Below are 23,402 nucleotides of genomic sequence, written 5' to 3' on the forward strand. Positions count from 1 at the left end.
GAAGCAATGGAGGTGGAAGCCAGCGAGCAAAACCATACTGCTATAATGAATGCAAATGAAGTACAAAGTACACATAATGATGAAACCCTAGGATGGGGTGTCCTAGTAGTACCTAGTGTACTAAATGGCACATGTCATAGGTGCCCTAACTGTCCTACTACCTATATCTAGGCCTACAAGGCACATACCAAGGAACAGAAGGAACCAATGAAGCCCATGGGATGGCCTACAAACCCTTCTCCATGGTATGGGCTGAAGTATCCTAGACACGTCAAAGAATACTTGAAGAACTAATGTCATGGTTGCACATGTTCATCCTGTATGGATATAGCAACCTATGACTTTACAAAGCATAGTAGATCAAGTTACTGTAGGCTCAAAGTACGGAGAGAAGCAAAGTACAAGGACACTGCAGGCAAAGCTGAAAGTTGTCTCACTAGAATAATGAAAAGAAAGCAAGTACGAAGTACATGAAAGAGACCCTAGGACTAAGTGTCCTATGTGGCATAAAAGGCACTAGAACACTGAAGTGCCTATAACTATGCCTACAAGGCACATACCAGGGCCCATAGGGCATCAATACGACCGGGAGAAGATGGCCTACAAACCCCCCTCCATGGTATGAGCTGAAGTATCCTAGAAACGTTGCAAAATACGTGGTATTTTCTGGTCATGGTGGCACATGTTCATCCAAAGGGATATAGCCACCTTTGAATGTACAAGGCAGGGCAGATCATGTAACAAAGGGAACCAAGTGTAAAGCCTGACGAAAAGCTTCAAACTTGGGATGAGGAAGTGCCTTTGTAAACAGATCTGCTAAGTTATCCTCAGTCAGAATGTAGGACAACTCTATGTCTCCCGTTGACAAGCGCTCTCGAACATAATGATAGTGAACCTCAACATGCTTGGTACGCCCATGAAAGACTGGATTACGCGCAATAGCCAAAGTACTCTGGCTGTCAGTGTAGAGAGTAGTGAAGGATGGCTTACATATATCAAGATCTGCAAGTACGAAGCCAGACACACTCAACTGTAGCAGTGAAGGTTGCCTTGTACTCAGCCTCACAACTAGAAGTGGCAACTGTAGGTTGCTTTTTGCTGAGCCAAGAGATGCATGAGTTACCAAGCAAAAAACAGTTACCAGTGTGGGACACTCTAGTGTCAGAACAACCTCCCCAGTCACTGTCCGTGTAAGCATGAATGACAAGTGAACCTTGATCACCATAGAAGAGAGCTAAATCCTGAGTACCTCTAAGATATCTGAAGACTCTCTTCATTGGCTTGCCAGTGCTGTGAACTAGGCATGTGCATGAACCGGCGAGCTGGGATACAACATACTGTAAATTAGGACGGGTGTGGCACAAGTAAATGAGACATCCAACAGCTTGCTGGTAGAGGGTGACATCACATGGTGGACTCCCATCAGAAGCAGAGAATTTGAAGCCAGGTTCCATTGGAGTAGAGATTGGCTTGCAATCCTCAAACAGGAAACGTCCAAGGAACTGTCCAATGTAATTGGACTGAGTTATCATAATACCCCCCTCAACATGAGCAAACTGAATGCCCAAGTAATAGTGCAGCTGTCCCAAATCTGACATTTCAAATGACTGCTGCAAATCAGCCTTAAAATCTGAAATATGCTGAGTATCGGGGCCAGTAATCAGCATGTCATCGACATATAAAATCAGCACCAAAACATCAGAACCACTCCCACGGGCATAAAGAGTGGGCTCTGTAGAATTGTTCTGAAAACCAAGGGATAGTAAGTGTGCATGAATTTTGGCATACCATGCCCTGGGTACCTGCTTCGATCCATAAAGGGCTTTACGCAGCCGGCATACCTTGTTTTCATATCAAAGCCAAGAGGTTGTGACACATATACCTCTTCCTGCAAATCCCCATGAAGAAAGGCAGTTTTGATGTCAAGCTGATGCACTTGCCAATGCCTGTGGGCTGCGATGGCAATGGCACATCTGATGGTGGTAATCCTGGAAGTGTACCAATGGCATTCTTGCCAGGAGGAAGATCTACCAATTCCCATGTGTCATTTTTCTCAATAGACTTGAGCTCAGCTCGCATAGCATCCATCCATTGCTTGCTATCAAAAGCATCTTTGTGGCATAAGGGCTCTTCATTGCATGCTGTAGCAAGAAGTGCTGCCTCAAGGAAGTGACCATGCATCTGACGGTTGGCTGATCTTGTACGGGCAGCAAGAGGCTGATCTTATTTGCTGTCCCTTAAGGTATCAAGAAGCCATTTTGGAACTGATTTTTGCAGTCTATTGACAGCCCTTTCTTCAATCACTGCATCATGAATAGTAGGATCAGTTTGTGCTGGAAGAGGAGGTTGCAAATCAGCATGTAAAGGGGGCTGATCATTGCTTGTGGAAGGGCCTGAAAGTGGCTTAGGTTGCTGGTCAAAATCCTGCCCTGATGGGAAAAGAGGTACCAAACTATCAAAAGTATCAAACACATCAATCTCTGGCTTTGCCTTGCAATCCACAAGAGAAGCTAAATGTTCAGCAAAGATGACATCTCTACTGACAATGACCTTCCGAGTATTTGAATGAAACAACCGATACCCTCTGCTCTCTTGGCTGTAACCAATAAATATGCATTTGATTGCCTTGTCTTCAAGCTTTGTTCTCAGCTGAGATGGCACATGTACATATGCAAGTGACCCAAAAACACGCATGTGTGAAAGTGAGGGCTTCCTGCCTTTCCATGCCTCATAAGGAGTGATTGTCTTCAATGCCTTTGTTGGTGATATATTCAACACATAATTGGCACACATAACTGCATCAAGCCAAAATTTATTAGGCAAAGACTCTCCTTTGAGCATGCACCTTGCCATTTCAACAGTGGTTCTATTTTTTCTTTCTGCCACTGGATTATGCTGAGGAGTATAAGTAGTAGTGCATGAGTGTACAATGCCTTTGGAAGCCAAGAATGCATCAAACTCCTTTGACATATACTCACCCCTCCTGTCTGTGTTGAGAGTGACCAGCTTGTGGCCTGATTCATTTCTCAACCATATTCAGCCACCTCTGAAAGCTTGGAAACACATCAGATTTTGCCTTTAAAGCATACACCCAGCAATATCTGGTAAAGTCATCAATCAAGGTCATGAAATATCTGTACCCACCAAGGGCAGCTGCCCTCATTGGCCCACACACATCACTGTGTACGAGATGCAATTTCCTTTCTAAATACTTGGAACCATCCTTGTGGAAAGGAAACCGATGCATTTTTCCCAAAAGACAGCCCTCACATACATGTGTGGAAAGTGTATGAATCTGAGGTACATCTTTTGCCATACCCTGAGAATGCAATTTGGCAAGAGCTCGATAATTGAGATGACCCATTCTCTCATGCCATAAATATGTTTCAGCAAGCTGAGAATCTGAAATAGCATGTGCTTCAATGGAAAGTGCAGCTGAATAAATATCAAGGTGATAAAGACCTTAAGTACCAGTGAGAACTATGGTATTGTCATCACCAAGATCATACACAAGGCATTTGTAACAATTAAAAATCACTTTGAAACCTGATGTAGCAAAATCTGAAATTGAAATCAAGTTGACTTCAATGCCAGGCACAAAGAGTACATTGGTTAGAGTAACAGGATGGCCTGAAACTGATGTGAGCTGCACATTACCAATGCCTTTGACAGCACAGGAGGCATCGTTTGTACAAGTAACTGCCCCCCCTGGAGGTGCATCAGCCAAAAATTGAAACAACTGCTTGCAAGATGTGATGTGCTTGGAAGCACCACTATCAAAATACCAAGACTGAGCATCATTTGCAGAAAAGAATGCTTCAACACAGGGATCAAAAGAACAATGGACAGCCCATCCCCACTCTTCATGGACAGCATGTGCATGTGAAGCATCTGCTGGTGCATTGGATTCAACTGCATGTGAGGCATTAACGGGCATTCTTGCCTTTTTCTTCTCCGAAGCAATGCGCTTATGGCATTCTGAAATATCATGACCTGGCTTTTTACAGTAGTTGCATCTCTTTTTCTTTGGCTGAGCTGAACTTTTGGAGGCATTTGAAGAACTGCCATTAGTGATTTTAGGCTTACCCATGGGCTTGGGTGCCTTTCCTTTTCCTCTCTGCTGCGAGGCAAATGCATGATCAGCTATAGTGGCATGTCTATTGGCACGGCTCTACTCCTCCTGCAAAAGCAAAGTGACCAACTAATCAAAGTAGTGGTCTGGATTACCCATGGCCACTAGTTGAAGAGTTGTAGCAAACCCTTGATATGTATCTGGTAGCCCATTCAATGTGGTACTGACAAGCTGAGAATTTGACACCACCTCATCAATATTGGCAAGTTGTTCCAGTCCTTGACCTTTGTCAAGTATGCATCCATAGAGTCACCTTCATTCATGCTGACTTCTTGCAATTGCCTTCTTAAATGTGCAACACGTGCCTCATTGCGAATCTGATAAAGAGAAGCCAATTTGTCCCAAGCATCCTTTGCTGTCCTGCATGACCGGATGTGTGGAATAATGATTCTCTTGCATGATAAAGCAACTCTCTCTCTCCCTCTTTATTTACATATGTCAGTAAGATCGAGCTAATTAGGCTGACAATTGCAAGCCACACCCTTGTCTGGGCCTTGCTCTATGTGTATCTGCAGGGAAACAATAGAGCTAAAGAACCCACAAGCTGTGCATTTGCATCTCTTGCATCCCATCTTGTTTGTTCATGTTTTGGAGGAGTAGCAACAGGGGTGCTAGAGGATAAAGCATCAGGAGGAGTCCCCCCTATAGAGGGACTAGCATTGGGGGCAGCCATTGCAGCATTGGCTGGCCTCAGATCAATCCCAGAAACAATATTCCAAAAATTTCTTGCAACAAGAATATGTTTCATGAGATAAGACCACATTGGATAGTTGGTGCCATCCAACTTATCATCTTCACGAAGAATGCCAAATAAATCATGATTGATGCCAGCCATTGCAAATAGGACAAGTCAAAATGCACTGACCAAGTGATCCAAAAAATAGCCTCAAGGCTTGCAACTACAAAAAATAGGACTTGCTGTCCACAAAATGACTGCACAAGTGCAAGTGTCAGTTTTGGCAAAAGCCCCAATTCTTGAAGAGGGCAAATATGCAAAAAAGAGGGCAAATGTGAAAAAGCCCCAAATTAAGCTGCAACTTTGCAAATGTGACCAAATGTCCTGCAATGTCCTGCAATTTCTTGCCAATTTCAATGCTCCTGCATGCAAGGTCTGTCTAATTCCCAAAATTGACTGTAGCAAGTCAATGTCACTGCAAATTTCAACAAAATTGACAAAAGCCCCAATTTCAAGAAGGGCAAAAATATCAAAATTGGGGCAAATGACCAAAAGCCCCAAATTTTGCTGAAATATAGCAAAGGTGACAAAATGTCCTTGCAAATGCCGATGCAATGTCTGCTAAAATGCCAAAAATAGACTGCCCAAAATGGCAAATGTCTGAAATCTCATCAAAATGAGTGGATAAATACCTGCAAATCTGCCAAATACCTTTTCTCCTGCAAAATCGTAGCCCAAATGCAAAAGCCCCAAATTTGGGGGGGGAGAAATTGGGCAGAAATTGGAGCAAATTGAAGAAAACCCCCAAATCTGTAGATTTATATGCAAATTTTCCAAAGCCCCAGATTGATATGCAAATGTGATCAAGTCTGTCCCAAAAATCTGGTTGAATCACAGCCAAAATCCCAAATGCGCTTGCACACTTTGAAATCTGCAAAGAAAACCTGTGCACCACAAAACCTGCAAGAGATCCTTGTACTCCAAGCAAGGAAAGCCACTGTACGGCTGTACGTAAAACGAATTGCAGATACAGACGTGGATACAGCAAGCGCATGCGCAAAAGTACGGTCGTTGTACTGTACGGCCTTCTTGACTGTACGGATGAATTTGGAAGGGGCGGGCTGTTTGCAGGTATGGTCGCACGTGTGGGAGCTGCTACCAGCAAGTACAAAATGTGCACGTGTGGGAAGAAGCACGTCAACGCAGGTACAAGATTCCGTACACTGTATGGCTGGAGTTGCGCACACGTTCAGCAAAACAGCATAGGGTTGTACGATGGAGCTGCCCACATGTACGGCAAACCAACAGGGAGTTGTGCGATTGAAGCGGCAGATCTATACGGCTGTACGATGGAGCGTACTGCAGGTGTACTTGTATGACTATACAATGGAGCATAGCGCAGGTGTACGATTGAAGCGGCAGATGTGGGAGCTGAATGGCAAAGCAGCTGAATGGGCAGGTGTGGGAGCTAAGCAAGGCTCAGGAGCTTGGCAAGGCTTTGATACCACTATAGGGTCAAAGTACAGAGAGAAGCAAAGTACAAGGACACTGCAAGCAAAGCTGAAAGCTGTCTCACTAGAATAATGAAAAGAAAGCAAGTACGAAGTACATGAAAGAGACCCTAGGACTAAGTGTCCTAGGTGTCACATAGGACTAAGTGACCTATGTGACATAAAAGACACTAGAATACTGAAGTGCCTATAACTATGCCTACAAGGCACATACCAGGGCTTATAGGGCATCAATACAATCGAGAGAAGATGGCCTACAGTTACAAAAGATACTAAGTTCAAAGCTTGCAAGAAAGCTTCAAACTTAGGTCGAGGAAGAGCTTGTGTAAATAGATCTATTAAGTTGTCTTCAGTGGGAACATAAGACAACTGAATATCACATGCTAATAATCTCTTTCTAACATAGTGATAATGAACCTCAGCGTGCTTCGTGCGGGCATTGAAAACTAGATTCCGTGCAACAGCCAAAGAACTCTGACTATCAGTGAAGATGACGGTAGGAGTTGTCTGACACATGAAAATTTCCGGAGCCAAACACACTCTACTGTAGCTATAAAAGCTGCTCTGTACTTAGCCTCACAACTAGAAGTAGCAACTGTAGTCTGCTTCTTGCTGAACCAAGAGATGCATGAAGTACCAAGCATGAAAAGTTGCCACTATGTGACACGCGTGTCGAAACAACCAGCTGAATCACTATCAGTGAACCATGCATGGCAAGTGAAGAATTGGCCTTGTAGAAATGCTGAGTGCCTTTGAGATACTTAAAGACATGCTTCACGGCCTACCAATGTTGTGTATTAGGGCTGTGCATATATCTGCTCAACTAGGAGACAACATACTGAAGATCTGGCGTGGTATGGCATAAATAAATCAACCAACCAACTGCCTGCTGATAGAGAGTGATATCACATGCACGATTATCATCCTCAAATGAGAAATGAAAACCAGGATCTAATGAAGTTCTTTATGGATTGAAATAGGCATCCTGGGCTTGGTATTCAAGGATACATGCTCATTTACTAAGTCTTGGCTTTCAAAACAACCCTACTAAGAGTTAGCCCTCCCTTCAAAAGGTGACTTGTAGAGAGCTCCTACTGCTCCCCGACTCCCTTGCTACCCCCCTGAGCCTCTTCCTGTCTCCCTCCCCGCCCCTCTCTCCTCCCTCCCTTCAGCCCCTCCCTGCCTCACCTCTCCCTCCTCCCTCAACCTCTGCTTGCCTCCCTCCCTCAACCCCCTTCCCCCGCCTTCTCTCCCCGCTCCCTTCTCTTGCACCTCAGCCCCCCTCCCCCGCCCCCTCAACCTCTACCCCCGCCCCCTTTCTCCGCCACCCAGCCCCTACCTCCCCCCTCCCCCTTCCCCGCCCCCCCCTCCCCATGCCTCCCTCATCTCCTCTCCCACCTCTTCAGCCCCTCTGCCTCACCCCTCCCCTCCTCCTTCAGCCCCTCTCCTCTCTTCCCTCGCCCCCCTAAACCTCTCCTTTGCAGCCTATCCCTCCCCCTCCCTTCTAGCCTCTCCCCCTGCCTTCTTCCTCTTCTAGCCTCTCTCTCTGACTCGCCTTCACCCTCTTCTATATCCTAAGCAGCTTTGTAGTCGGACGGAGCTCAATAGTGTTCGATTCGGCCTTTCCATCCCGATCGATGATGGCTTTCCCTTCAGCTTGAATGGACGGAGGGATGCCTTCTTCGGTAGCGGAGGCAGTCAGGTCTGATGGGGTACCATGTGTTAGGGTCATTGTCTCTGACCCTAACATCACGGATGATCACATTATGCTCCAGCGTCCAGATGGCTCATTCTTCAAGCAGAGAGTCGAGATTGCTGGGAGACAGGATCGGTGTAGGATTTGCAAGATCCCTGAGCACTTTGCCAGAGAATGCCCAAGGAAGGGAAAAAAGAAAAGGCCTAAAAGGTCCACGGGTGTAGCGCCTCATAGCACCACCTTGGCTGGAACTGCGCCATGTTCTACCACACATCCTGCCACTTCTCGCGCTGTTGGACCTTCCACCTCTCGCCCAGGACCGTCAGCTACAGCGTCTTGTCCAGGACCTTTGCTTATAGCGCAAATGGGACCTTCAGCACGTCTTGTTCCAGTCGTCCCCCGTTGGGTGCCAATTAGAGTTGTTGAGCCAGTTCCACATTAGAAGGCTACTGACGACACCACGGACCCTCCCATACAGGCAGGAGATATTCCCGTCTTGGTTCCTTGTGCTGATGAGGATCCATCAGCAGCCCCGTTTCTGTCTTGTTCCTACTTCTTCACCTCTTGACAGAGGCAAGGGGATTATTGCTTCTACTCCTTCATCCGCAGGGGTCCTACGTACACTGGCGCCAGCTGCCACATTCATGAATTCTTTTGCGTCCTCTACCCTTGGGAAGCACCTCGTTCAGAGCACCATGGATAGAGCTTCCCCCTCTGCAGGTGTGGGAGTGCTTTCCCCAGTTGACTTCCCTCTTCTTGATGGGAGGAATTTTTCCCAGGAGGGGGATATCTCCGCTACCAAGTCGGGTAGATTTTTTCATCCGGCCTCTTCCTCTCGCCTATGAGGATTGTCAGTTGGAACGTTTAGGGCCTTGGAGGTGTACCTCACCGCCACCGTAGGCAGTTGATTCATAACCAACTTCATCGAGGTATTACTGGGGGCCCCATTGATGTCCTTATGATTCAAGAACACAAACTGGATGTCAGGGATTATGCCAAGTCGGGTAAGCTTCTTTCAGGGCATACTTTTTTGTCACCCTCCTTGGGCACCAGGGGAGGTACTTGTATTTCTATTTCTTCTTCTATGCTACCCTTGGTGATTGGACATGGGATCATTGTTCCCTCTAGAGCTCAGTGGATCATTCTTTTGATTGGTGGGCGTAAGGTTGGTTTCTGAAACCTTTATGCTCCCAATTCAAGAGGAGACCATGTCCTTTTGTGGAAGGAGCTTCTTTCTTGGTCATGCATTGCAGAGTCTTGGATCATTGGGGGTGATTCCAACATGGTTGAAATGCCCACAGAGAAAAGAGATGGTAGGGAAGGTGGTGAAGAGAGTGGGAGAGAGAGAAGGAGTCTCACTTGCGGCTTTCTCACATGCACAATGGGGGAATACACACATTAAAAACTGAAACTCCGTTTCCACCGTTTCTTCTGGTGCCCGGAACTCCGAAACACCGTTTCTCGCCCGTTTCTGTTTCCATGTTTCCGAAACTCCTGGGAACTATGCTTGTAGGGCGTTTGGGACTTCGGTGAGATGCGAGAATCACTTACTGAGGGCCTCATTCATCCTATCCCAAAAGGAGGTTGCAGGAATTTAGTCTCAGTGGAGACCGATCACTTTGTTGGGCACTTTGTACAAAACCTAGCAAAAGCAATCAGCCTACGTCTGCAACCCTCTCTTCTAGATCTTATACATGATGATACGCAGACGGGTGTTGTGCATGGCAGGAGGTAATTTGTGCCATCAAGTTTGTTCTCAAATCCATCCCAAACAAGTCATCCTTGTTGCCAGCCATAGTAAAAAAATGCAAGGCAAAAGCACCAACTGACAATGCAAATGAAAGGAGTTCAATCTCCCAAATCCAAAGGCAATTTACTGCATAAGCTTCAAAGCTTTTTTCACTGCAAATATGTGGCTTTCACAAGGTGTACCTATTGCAAAACTTCCAAAGGCAACACGAGGCCTTTCCACAATTCTAAGGAACAAAAAAAAAACAGGACTGTTTTGCTGGAAGTCGATTCAGTAGGAGCAAGATTACAATAAGGAAAAATGCTCCAAACTTGCAGCAAAGGTATATGCTGTACAGCAGTCACTTTGTAGACGTACAGCCCAAGGCTCAAGTAGAAACTTCTAGAAGGTCAGAGCAGCTGCCAGAGGCGAAGAGCTCTCAGCCCGGGATGAGGAACCAGCAAAGGAGAGCAAGGCGATTGCAAGAGATCACTCCGAAATGCAGCAGCAGGCCAAGAATGTGCAAGTCGGCTGGTCTAGGGCACCTGCGGGCTTTGCAACAGCTAGGCGGTGCCTTCAAATGCCCTAGACTGCAAAACTAGGTCAATATGCAGCAAGAGGGCTGCTCAGGAGTTGTCGCCTAGGCTGGAGGGGCACCAAAGAAGAGGTTGTCGGCGATGGAAAGCTGCGAAATGCACATAAAAGCTCACATGTGCAGCCACGCCTCAAAAACGTGCCAACCAGCAGACAAACAGCCCGCCAAACAGCCGCCAAGGAGATCTAGAGAGCTCGGGGTGGCTGGAAATGGCTGAGGGGTGTCGCCTTGACCTGCTCTGATACCACTATAGACTAGGGCAACCAATGGAAGCCATGGAGGTGGAAGCCAACGAGCAAAACCGTACTGCTGTAATGAATGCAAATGAAGTACAAAGTACACATAACAATGAAACCCTAGGACAGGGTGTCCTAGTAGTACCAAGTGTACTAAATGGCACATGTCATAAGTGCCCTAACTGTCGTATCTATATCTAGGCCTACAAGGCACATACCAGGGAACAAGAGGCACCAATGAGTAGCCCATGGGATGGCCTACTTGTCTTATGACAACCCTCTCTTCATTCATTGCTTGATTTGTGGTGGCCTGATCAATGGGAGGCATATCAGGCTGTAAATCAGATTCTATATGTGGCTGTAAAGCACCTACTTGTGGCTGAGTTGGAGCCTCCAAGGGCTCATCAAAATCTGATGCAGACTTGAACAAAGGCAACAATGTATCAAAGACGTCAGAAGGAGGACATGACAAAGTTTTCAGCAAAGACAACATCTCTGCTAATGACAACCTTGCCTATACTAGGATGATATAACCTATAGCCTTTGCTTTTGGAGCTATATCCAATGAAAATGCATTTAACACCCTTGTCCACAAGCTTATGTCGTAACTACAATGGAACATGTGCATATGCAAGGCATCCAAACACTCTCGTGTGAAATAGCTGGCTTACTGGCTGTCCATGCCTCACAAGGTGTGATCATCTATAATGTCCTGGTTGGTGACCTGTTTAAGACATAATTGGCACACATGACAGCATCCAACTAGAATTTATTGGGCAAAGGCTCCCCCTTCATTATAAACCATGCTATCTCCATGGGCAAAGACTTCCCCCTCATCATACACCATGCCATCTCCATCAATGTTCTATCCTTGCATTCTGAAACCATTCTGTTGTGGTGTGTCCATAGTAAACTAATGTATGATGCCGTGAGATGCGAAAAACTCAGCAAACTCATGGACATGTACTCACCCCCCCGTCAATGCGGAGTGTGATCAGCCGACTGTTGTATGCTTGATATATATGTGCCACACACGGCCAGATCTTCAGTTTGGTATTCTCCAATTGAGTAGATTCATGCATAGTACACAGCATTGGTAGCTGTGAATCGTGTCTTTTGATACTTGAAAGGTACTGAAAGGTTGGGCCTTCTCTATGTTCGCTTCACTTAGTTTACATGCTTTCATAGACAAATTGTTACAGCCAAGTCCAATCCTGAAAACTGAATACTGCGAAAACTTGAGAAGAATCAGAGGCTCAGGCATGACATAGCCTCCTAGAAGTGTAGCATTCCACTCAAGATATGTACGTTTTTGTTCATGCATGCTAGACACAGAGCCTACATCTCCCTAGATGAACCTAGATGCCACATGTCATCAATCGAGATAGACAGTTTAACGAGCAAAATTTTATGAGTAAAATTATGCTTGCGCAAAGCTTGCCATTTTTTTGGAGATATGCCTAAGGGAAAAAAAATTTCCCAAAAGGTGATGTATGACATTATGTGCTAGGATAAGTGACGTCAAGCAAATCTAAATAGTTGGTCAAATAGACTTTCCATGTAAGAGTTATGCTAGTTTATGTGTTTTATTACTAGGGTGGAACTACCTTCTCTTGTGATGATCCTATGGATTCCATCCTCTCATCTCCTTGCCACATGATGCTTGTGAATCCAATTAAATTTATTTCTTGAACATCACTCTAGGAGCCTCTACCATCATTTTTGGTCCAAAACATTCTTTTGTTTAGGCCCGAAAATGGGGGTGGAGACCCCGTCTACAACCTTTTTTTTTTGGGACCCAAAAATAGGGATAGAGGTCCCAAAATGGTTGTAGACCCCCCAACTCCGGCATTGGGGGGTCTACAACTATTTTTTTTGGGCCCAAAAATGGCAATGGAGGCCCCAAAATGGTTGTAGACTCCCCAATATCGGCGTTGGGGGATCTATGACTGTTTTTTGGGCTTGAAAATAGCAGTGAAGGCCCCAAATTGGTCGTAGAGTCCCCAATGTCGGTGTTGGGGGGTCTACCACCATTTTGGAACCTCCATCGCCTTTTTTAGACCAAAAAGTTGTGGGCTAAAATTTTTTTGGGGGCCTAGAAAATAGACCCTCCACCGCAGGTGTTGGGGATCTATAGCCATTTTGGAGCTTCCTCCGCCGTTTTTAGATGCAAAAAAAAAAAGGCCCAAAATTTTTGGGGAAGAAATGGCGGTGGAGCTTCCAAAATGGTTGTAGATCCTTCAGTGCCAGCTTTGGTGGGTCTACAATCATTTTGGGGCCTCTATATTTTTTGGGCACAAAAAAGGTAGTGGGGGCACCAACATTGGGTATTTGCAACCATTTTTGGGCACTCGTTGGGGTTCTATGACCATTTTTGGGTCCTAACGTTGAGGGGTTAAGAATAGCGGTGAACTCCCTGACACAATTCTCACATTTGAAGTTAAGCATTAAGCCATTCTAGTATTTAAATGTAAAGTCATTTTCCATCATTAGATGCAATTTGTAATATTTGAGTTTGCATTTAGCATTGCCATACCATTGTCAAGCATAACTATAAGCAATGTATTGACTACTACCATGAATAGCAAATGGCTTGCATTCTCATGTAACAAGGCCATTCAATCGTTAAACATAATTTCAAGCATAGTTCTAGCATTTGGAATATTGCATTTAACATTTTCCGTTCAGCTATAGAGCTCAATTTTAAACAATGTGTTACTACTATCATCCACAAAACTGGCCCTTGTTGCTTGAAGATGAATTTGCTCAATAAATTTTGCTCGAGAAATTGACATCCTCTCATTAATCTAGGTCCTTATGTTAAATGCACCATTTATCCCTCTCTTGGGATACAATTAATTCCACTTGCCCCTTGGCATATTTTACAATTTGATGCTTTTAAGGCCCTTGCCCTTAGACTCATCTAGTCCGTGCCATTCACTCTCACCGAGCAAATATGGCATTTATTCCTTTGACCGTTTATATTAAAACACATTTTACAAAGTTTGGACCTCTTAAAGGAAGATAACGACCAATCCTTCCGAGGTTAGCTTAAGCGTACATTCCTGTCCTCTACAGGCATCAACGTTCTAGATGATGAAATCTGGGAATGCTCTCCGCATTTGGTACATGGATTATGCGTACTCTCGTTGTTTCTCGGTCCACGATTCTTGTTGCTTTATGCCTTGCATATCTCTGAAAGATCTATTTTCATTTGCTTACATCTTAGCTCTATCCATAGCTTTGCGTATGTTAGCTCTTGCAATAGCTAGTATCTGTCGCATTTGAACAATATAGTTTGTAGCACTAGGCGATTTCTGAGGTATCTAAACTGTGGTTGGATATGCTGGTCTATAACCATAGTTCAACTCGAGCGGACTTATTCTTCTGTAGAGAAATGTTTTCTATCATTGTAGACAAACTCTAATAATGGCAACCACTTATTCTATGTATGTTGCCTCAATGATACATATTCTCTTAGCATATCCTAAAATTTTGGTTGACTCTCTTTGTCTGACCATCCGTTTCAAAATAATCCCCACTACTCATTCCCAACTTACTTCTTAGTGCCTCAAACATTGCAGTCCAAATATGACTGGTAAACTTAGCATATATGTGTGACCCTATGGATTTGGATAACCCATGTAGACAAACTATATGATTAATTAGCAAATCTGCCACTTGCGGGGCACTGATAGACTCCCTAGTCGGAATGAAGTGAGGCTGCACTTATTACGTGCATCTTATTTAAGATTATGCTTATGATAATTTTGTGTTGCAGGTTTCCTTTCCAGATAGGCAAGATCTGAAGAGTGCCACATTGAAGGAGCAACCATTTGTCTTGCGCAGGTAATATCATCCTCGAATAGCTCTCATTGATACTTTACTGTACACTGAGGGGTTAATGCTGGGATCCCAGCTACTGCAGAAAAATAAAACAGGCTGATGGTGTATGCCTGTGATAGTTGCAGAAACTGAAACGTAAAGCAATGGTATATGTCATGGTTATGATAACCTTAGCTACATGGAAAACTGGAAATTGTGAGCTCGTTCTTGTTTTATGGTGTGAAATTTCTATTGTGAGGCATGGTTGAATTTCTCTTGATTTACTTAGCAAATCACAGTGGGGAGGGGAATGGCTGAAGAGGTTTTGGCTCCTAACAAACTGGGCTGCTGCAGAACGACGTCGAAGTATAAGGATTTCGATGTTCTTGTAAAGCTCCAATTTGGAGATGGGTGTATGTGTTCATCAGTTGAAATACGCCATCCTCTGAAATTTGGGGTAAGCTGCACTTCCATGCATAGTTTCATTTGCCCTTTCGTGTGCAAGATTTGTTTAAAAAATTGTCACTAATTACCGAGTGCTTTTGATTTTTATGGAGTATAATGAAGGTATTCACATCATATGCGTGTCTGTAATTAATGCAAAAGCATGGAAGGGGCTCGGAGTATTTTAAAAACGCCTAATTTCATGTTTGCGAATGAAAACCCAAAATTCGAAGATAGGGGGTTTGTCAGGGATACGTGCTTTGTATTTGTGAGGGCCTTCTGTGAGCATTTTGTGTCTTGACAGCATGCGTGTCTGTAATTAATGCAAAAGCATGGAAGGGGCTCGGAGTATTTAAAAATGCCTAATTTCATGTTTACGAATGAAAGCCCAAAATTTGAAGATAGGGGGTTTGTCAGGGATACGTGCTTTGTATTTGTGAGGGCCTTCTGTGAGCATTTTGTGTCTTGACAGCGTGACATGTTCTTTTACTTCAGAATCGTGAGAGTAAGTTATCCATATTGAAGGCTTATGAATACAAGCACGTTAAGTTCACTAGACAAGCTGTTTCTGATCTTGCTTCAGGTCTATCTTATAGTGTTCTCATGCTGTTGTTTTTGTCAAACTTCAAACACTCTATGCAATATTGATTGCAATATTATGCATCAGTTCTAGGGGGGAAATCAAGATTCCACGTTTTTTAAGGATTGTTTTTGCAGATCACTTTTCTGTTAAATTTTTATTCAGTAATATTAAAGTTTTCATCAAGTTCCTTCTGCATAAATGCCAATTATGAATTTGGATGTTTTTGTGCATATGGCAAAGCAATCTTGGATGGAATTTCTGTAATTGTCTAGTTTGTAAACATAAGAGTCATGCCTGTGAAATGCACCTGAAGAACATGTAACATCCATGAATTTTTGTTTTTTCTGTTGATAGGGAGTGGTAGAAAACACAGCGTCACGAAACAAAGAGGATCTGGTTGAGACATTGAGAAGTCAAGCAGCTGAAGATGGGGTACTTGGACATAAGCTTCCTATCGAGACAGTTGGTGGGGGGGATGCATATAAAGGCTTAACGACTGAGTATGCAATTGTAACCTGCATTGTGAGACATGGGATTTCTCTTGCAGGGGAGCTCATAAAGGTAGAAACTGATAACCTGAAGCGGCTCAGTGAAGAAAACAAAGATGTAGAGGAAATCATATTGAAGAAGAGCAAGACAGTCGATTCCTGATAGAGGTAAGGTTTACCTTGTGAGAATATTTTTACTGAAGACTATACAAAGGGCAGTGAGAACTCTCTACCAGTGTGGTGGGTACGATAAGAACTCCTGCATGAAAGAGATCATGTAAGAATGAACAGCAAGATATTTACAAGGGAGGAATATAATTCAAATAGTTTTCTAAGTTTCCCCTCTTAAGGACTCCTACGATGTACGCAATGAGATCTTCATATAACGTAAGGATTGGAATTAATTGCTTTGTTGCACCAATTAACTAACCCTTAAGAAGGGTATCAAAAGTGGTCTGCCTTACATTCAATATTTGTCATTATAGTTGCTATTTGTGGTTCAAATCAAACCCTATGGTGCATGCCTAGTTGTTAATGTCCAATTGAGTCTTTTATTTCTTTGTTTTTTTAACTTAAATAGACTCCCATGAAGGATGCAATCTTCATAGTAACAACGGGCCTCCACCAAGGTCACATCCCATTTGTTTGGTCTAATTTGGTTGGTCCATTGATCATTTTCTCTTGATTTGTTCTCATAATTATTGGTAATATGTATAGTGTGTGCGTTCGTACGCGTCCTATATATACAGGTACCTACCTACGTTGCACATGTATCTACACACATGCACTATAGACATATCTACATATGTAAATATATGCCTACATGCATGTGTGTACGTACTTGCATGCATGTGCATCTACTTGTGCGCTTATGCACATGTTTATGTACTTTTGTATGTACTCACATGCATGCACAGGCACATATATGTAAGAGAACATAATCGTTTTTAAGGTTCACATGATTTGTTCAACTCACGATGCATACAAGTGACTCAATTGGGAAGAGAGATCATTATCTCAAATTCGAGTTGATGGTGATCATGGTGTCATGCCTTCATGCATTTCAATTTAGACGTAGCAAGAGTAATGTATCTAGCTTACATGAATTATACATCCAAAATCTATAATGAACTAGTGTCTTTTCTTAGAGGCATGAGTAGTGCATCTTCTCACTATGTTAACTATTACTTAAGTTTATGAAGTACAATTTGTATTTAAAGGTAGGGATGTTGATAATTCTTTGATGAGTATTCATGTGGTGTGCCATATTTTTCAAGTGGTATACTTTGAGCAGTTTTACAAACCTTATAGTAAAATATATATGAAAAGAATCCAACACCTTGAAAGCTATCCAATTTGTGAAATACTTGTGCATGAGATTTTGAAAGATTGTAGAAGATGAATATCTACATTTTCAAAGCCATTGTGAATGAGTTTATCAACTGCAAAAATGATAAAGGACGGCCCTTTCTTTATGTGATATGTTGACTGCCACCATGAGCTTTCCTCTCTTGAACTTTCAAGAGTGTTGTATGCTACACCTTAATGGTAGGATGCATTTATGCATATCCTTGCAATTCTCCTTTATTTGCAACATTGCATACATTTGCACACCGAAAGTTTGTTCCATGGAAAAAAGGATTGTCTATTATAGAGGCGAGTTGTACTTTTTTAAAGGGAATGTGCTGACCACCTCTTGAAAAGATGAGTCATTTCTAGCTTGCTGTAGTGCATGTAAGATATAGTAAGCAAGCATTCCATTGAGATACTTATTAAGCTACAATTGCCAAAAATAACAAAAGAGAACTAATATGAAGTCTTTAGAAAGAAGCTCAAAATAGTTTGATCTAGAATGCAACTTTGATGCACTATGAATATGAAAAAGGCAGCCAAATATTTGAATTAAATTAACATTCAAGATTGTAGCTAGCATTTAAGCATAAAGAGACATTACTCAATGAAAGATTTATTTAGGAGGGATTGGAGAATTTACTTTATAGAGAACATTGAAATTATTACTTGCATCTATACAATGATGACACAAAATGTCCATAATTGTATGAAAAATGTTTTGCCTTATGAAAATAGCTAAGTGCAAGGATATGAGTTTTTATTTTTTACGTATCCTATTTTTTAAGAGAGAAATCTACGCTAGGTAGGATCTTTAAGCAGGGATGGATTCAGAGAGGAATAAAGAGAGTAAACAAATTGTTGTGCTCCTTGATCTCAAGGTAGGTGGGAGGATGGGAGTTAGCACTTCAAATTATAAAGAGTACCTTAGTCCTTGCAATTAATGCTACTAGTTTGAACAACTAAGATATGAGTGCACTTGGTGATTTCCAATCCTTAATGTGAGTGAAGAAGTGTTTCTAGTTAATAATCCCTTTATGGGAGCTTATTGAATCCCCACATCGACAGCATTCAATAGATAAGCTAGCTAACAAAGTTGGCAAAGGACTTGGGAGGCGAGGGATATTAAGCCAATGAGCTATGAAGGTAAGATGCACACAGAGCATCTTCACATAAGAAAATATAAAAAGGAAAGCATGTCCCATTTGGATCTCGTCTTTTTTTTTTTTTGGGCAGACTACGGGATTGAGCAATTTTGGCTTTGCAATGAAATGGAATGTCTATATGGACATTCAAACTCAATCAATTTTCTATTATGAATCTCTTGATCTTTTATTCAAATACGTTGAATTATGAGTAGTGGTGGAGAACGAACTAGTGTAGCAACCTGGTATGCATTAAGGTGACATGAAAGACAAGGTTATAAAGCAGATATATTGCATGGAGCAAAGATTAATAAGCAAATAATTGTTGTAACATGGTAGTCCTTTTGTAGCTACTTGGAAATCTATAGAGATTTACACCTTGAGAGGTATACTTCCTACATAGGACCTCGTTGTAGCCAAATGAGACCTAGTGAGCTGCAGGGCAACCAATCACTAATGACATAGTGAATATAAATCTTTAATGTCAGCATTTTAAGCATTGTGTTGAGGAATGGTTGGAAGAAAAAGATGATAATCTCACAATTCATGAGTGGGAAAATGTCATTGAAGAAGATTGTAAATGGAGCGAGTTCATGTGATCATATTATTACCTCTACAAAGTTCAAAGGATCATTAGTGCAAAGGTAAGAGAAGAAGCTAAAATCATTCAAGAAGTAAAATAAAGATACTTAGACACATAAAATGTATTTGATGAAATTCTTATTGAATAAGGAGAAACCGGCCTTAGCTAGTGTCCTTTTGCATTTAGTGCCCAAGAGGAATATAACTTCATGCCCACACCAAAATTTTGGGATGGACATTGCATATATCCAAACACAAGAATGAATGCCACTTATGTAGGAAGCAACTTGAGCTGCAAAAAAAAGTGTTTCAAAAAAACCAAAAGACTTTGCATGTAGGACTGGTGCTAATTAAAAGATCATAATAAGTCCTTATCGAGGAAGTTGAACCAAAGAGGTTTTCAAAAGTGTGAATGAATTGGAAACTAAGGACTACAAGCTAGTAGAGGCTCAAAAGAAAATCCCCGTTTATTGATATGGTCATCAAAGACTGAAGTGGCCAAAACCAATAAAAAAGAAAAAGGAGACATAAAATGAATGACAAACAAAGAACAAGCATGGGAGAGCTTGGTGCAACAAAGCATGGTAAACAAAGCACGAAAGAGTCTCTAGGACTATTACCATTGGACAATTGCTTAAAATTGCAAATTTTTTTCTTAAATAATCTAGTATAAACCAAAGCTACAGTAGATGCATTCATCGCCACAGTGGAACTGACCAAAATGGCCTTGGGGGAAGATGTTCTAATTATAAACCAAAAAAATAAACTTGAAACCTAAACCTTTTCCATGTAGAATTTGAATGTAGACTAGAGGTTGTGCTACCTTAAAAGATATTCTCATAGATGTGTCCATAAAAACAAAATCGCTTACATCACAAAAGCACATTTGACACAAACAATGAATATCTTGAAGATGCATAGAAACTGGATGCCTTTGCATTAGAAGCTGTGAAGCTTTTAAATGATGACACAGATGTTCAGTTATCCTAGAATGCTTAAAGGAAAGCTAGGATACTCAAAAGGACAGCCATGGTACCTAGAAGAAAGACACTGGAAAGTTGGTAGAGCCTGCTGAAATGATTTTTGCTATTTTAACTTTTGGCTGTGTAGAAGAAGACATGCTAGATAATACTCTTCGTGGTAGCTTCTCCAAATTGGCTCAAAGAAATGAAAATTTAGTCTCTGAAAGAATCCTAAGGGTTTTGTAAATGAGCCTACAAAATGCCCAACCTCCAATCGTAAGACAATGAGCATTTAAAATATTATATTATATTGTTGCGAATGGCTAAGAAGAGTGAAAATCATGCATGGTTGGGGAAAATAAACAATCACAACAAGAGTGCACAAGTGCGCATGGGCACTACCTCCTAGTATAGTGGTAAAGCAAGCTCTTTTGGATGCAAAAGAAAAAGCAAGCGATTTTCCAAACTCTAGTAAAAGGAAATTTTTATAGGATGATCTCCATAAATAGCAATTTGTAACACACAACTTACTTAAATTTTGTTAAACGTTACAAGTGACATACACAAAAGAGTTTGAATCCTCCATTATATCATTACCTCTGAGAAGGGAGTGCTAATAAAAATAAAAAACAAAGGAAACATATCAATAACACAATGCAAAGTAATGAAAGGACACACGCTAGAAGTAGTCATAGCTGAAGACAATTTCACAATCAATGTTGAAGAACAGTTGTTGGAAATGAGTATACTCCCGATTAAAACAATAGATAATCTAGAAATAGGGGCAAATTCCATTGCGAGCAAAGCAAGGTTGATTTTTTCGGTTAGTTTCGTTAATAAGCAAAAGTTCTAAAACACTTGCAAAAGTTTATATGCTCTTATAAAAAATAAAAGCTCTACACATTCGCCAGGATTTCAAACTAAAATTTATAAAAGGGCTAAGTTTAGCCTTCAAGATTATAAAATTATCAATGAATTCCATGTAAATTCACCAAAGTTCTAAATAATAAATAAGCTAGCTCTATACACTTAAGCACCAAAAAAGGACTTGCACAATATGTTGAAAAGCATTCATCATGGCTTGTCCGCTAACCATTGCAGTTTATCACAAGAAAGTTCCACAATGTGGAGCAATGAATAACACATAGGATATGGATCTTTCAAATCCTAAAACCCAATAAGTTTGCACATTTAGTCTCATAGGTTAGGTGAACAAACACACACAAGCCTTCCCCATATAAAAATAATAGATGCATAAATAAAATCCCATTGAGTATTGAAGGGCACAAAAAGCTCAGGTACTCAATTCTACAAAGAGCACATAGTCCCACGATAAATAGATGATTAGATTAAAGTATTTGTTTTCGGTAGCACAAGCTTGCACTTAACAAACTCTAAGAGCACACTTGCACAATCCATATATGAAAATAGGAAGTTGCTAATAGCAAAATGGATCTGTAGACACCTTCAACTAGCATCATTACAAATCATCACAAGAAGCTAGTACACTCAACTCGAGGTATTGACACTACTAGCATCACCAAGTTGCACCTAAAAATCACCATTTGAAAAAACTATCATAAATACAAGTCATAAGCCTCATCCTCGTCCTTTGACAACCTCTAGCCAAGATTATAGATATAATCATGGAAATTTATCAAATTGTAAAAAAATTATAGCCATGGAACTCACTACTCTCAAGATAAAATACACAACCTCCCCCCTAAACGGAGACCCATAACAATTGCACAACCCACTTTACTACAACCAACAAAGCAACTCTGCAACAACAAAAGGCAACAACCATATAGAGATTTGTACAAGTGAATTGATTAGGAACTCAGCTTCTTCAACAAGCTTTGACCATAGGAAAAAATAGGCTGATGCAAAGATTACTTCAACAACAATAGGCACATCCAAAGAAGGTCAAATGTTTCTATAGAGACTAATCCAATTCTACAAGCAACAAACTCTATAGTAGCCATAAAGTGACAACATATCAGCACAACAACCTCAAAGTAGCTCATACTAGAGGATGTGGATAATTAAATTGGTCCTCCACAGGACTTGTTAACCCTATTTGGGTAGCAACGTAAGTGACAGTTCAAGACAAGAGTGTATGTTGAGTAGTGGCCTAGCTCCAATTGTAAGGAAGGACCTCTCTCAATGAGCCTCTTAGTGACCATGCAAGGGTGGAGAAGAACAAAACTCCCTCCAAAACATCTCAAGGGTTCATCTCTAAAATAGTGTAGAGAGAGAAATACTAGAGTCTAGAGAAAGAAAAGTATAGAGAGAAAATGTAGAAAGAGAAAATATAGAGATAGAAAATGTAGAGAGAGACAAAGTAGAGAGAAAAATTGTACAAAGAAAAATAATAGGAAGAAAATTGTAGAGATAGAAAAAGTAGAAAGAGATAGTGTGGGAACAAAAAAATTATAAATAGAAAATGTAGAAATAATATCTATCTATCGATCTATCTATATATACATGTATACACACACACACACACACACAAAGATGTATTGACGTCTTTGGGAGCCTAGTAGGCCTATGAGAAAAGGTACAATTAGAAGAAGTAACTCATACAAGCCACTATGGGCTGAGGCAAAGGGCTCACTAGGGCCCTTATCGAGTGCTTTACTAAGAAAAAAACTCAAGACAAGTATTCAAAATTCGGATGGGGGGGGGGGGGGGGGACCAAGAGTTCCCCACCAAGATCCAATTCTATCGCGACCACTTTTTGAGGCCCATGATCTGAGGATGGAGTCATTATCAGACCCCAGTACCTAGAGGAGACACGTCTCACAAGCACTAAGGATTGCCATTGGACATATGCAGGTCTCATCTCATTAGCTAAGGATGGAGATACGTATTATCTTTACATCCCATCAAAGAGCTACCATGGCACCAAGATCATTGACGACGCTCGGTCACATCCCTTGTCATCTCAGAATTTCTAGGTTTCTTTGTGTTTTGAATATTAGTCTCCCCCAAGTCCATGACATAAAGAGCTAGAGTAGATCCAGACTATATGATACGGTTGATCTCATCTTGTGGGGGTAGGGGGAATAGGGCATCCAAGATATACTAGAAGGGTGGGATTCAGTCATAAGAATACCTTGACTAGCACACTATTTGGATATGCATGTGTACCAGGTTGTGCTAACCCCTCTCTCAGTTAGCTATCTGGATGAATCTAGTGCCAACCTTGAGACTACCCAAGTAAGCAAAGCCCAAACCGTTTGAAGATATGTCACTGATTAAAGGATGGCATCAATGTCACGGCAAACTCTACCTATACTATTTAATGAGGGACTGAGGGATTACTCCAAATCATCGTGGAGTGCATAATCACTCAGTAGCCTCTCAAATCTTTGCCAATTAGTTATTGCTAAGAGATAACCCCCCCAGAAGGGTGTTGTATACATGGTTGTCGGCCTCACTAGTG

The 23,402-nt window shown here is 41.7% G+C and overlaps 1 protein-coding gene across 4 annotated transcripts in view; it reads left to right on the forward strand.

Moving 5' to 3' along the window:
- LOC147902876 (NAD-dependent protein deacetylase SRT1-like) overlaps positions 1–16,370 on the forward strand; it is a 94,906-nt gene extending 78,536 nt beyond the window's left edge. For all 4 annotated transcript variants that reach the window (XM_087373163.1, XM_087373162.1, XM_087373165.1 and 1 more), the window contains 3 exons: positions 14,357–14,424; positions 14,755–14,857; positions 15,782–16,370. In XM_087373163.1, the coding sequence (XP_087229289.1) occupies positions 14,357–14,424; positions 14,755–14,857; positions 15,782–16,078 (468 nt within the window). In that variant the 3' untranslated portion in view covers positions 16,079–16,370. The remainder of the gene's footprint in view (positions 1–14,356; positions 14,425–14,754; positions 14,858–15,781) is intronic.
- Positions 16,371–23,402: the final 7,032 nt, after the last annotated feature.

The sequence above is a fragment of the Dipteris shenzhenensis genome, chromosome 4 (genome assembly GCF_047967505.1).
Source record: "Dipteris shenzhenensis isolate YYH24624 ecotype China chromosome 4, Dip_SZ_1.0, whole genome shotgun sequence".
In the NCBI taxonomy this organism is placed as follows: Eukaryota; Viridiplantae; Streptophyta; class Polypodiopsida; order Gleicheniales; family Dipteridaceae; genus Dipteris; species Dipteris shenzhenensis.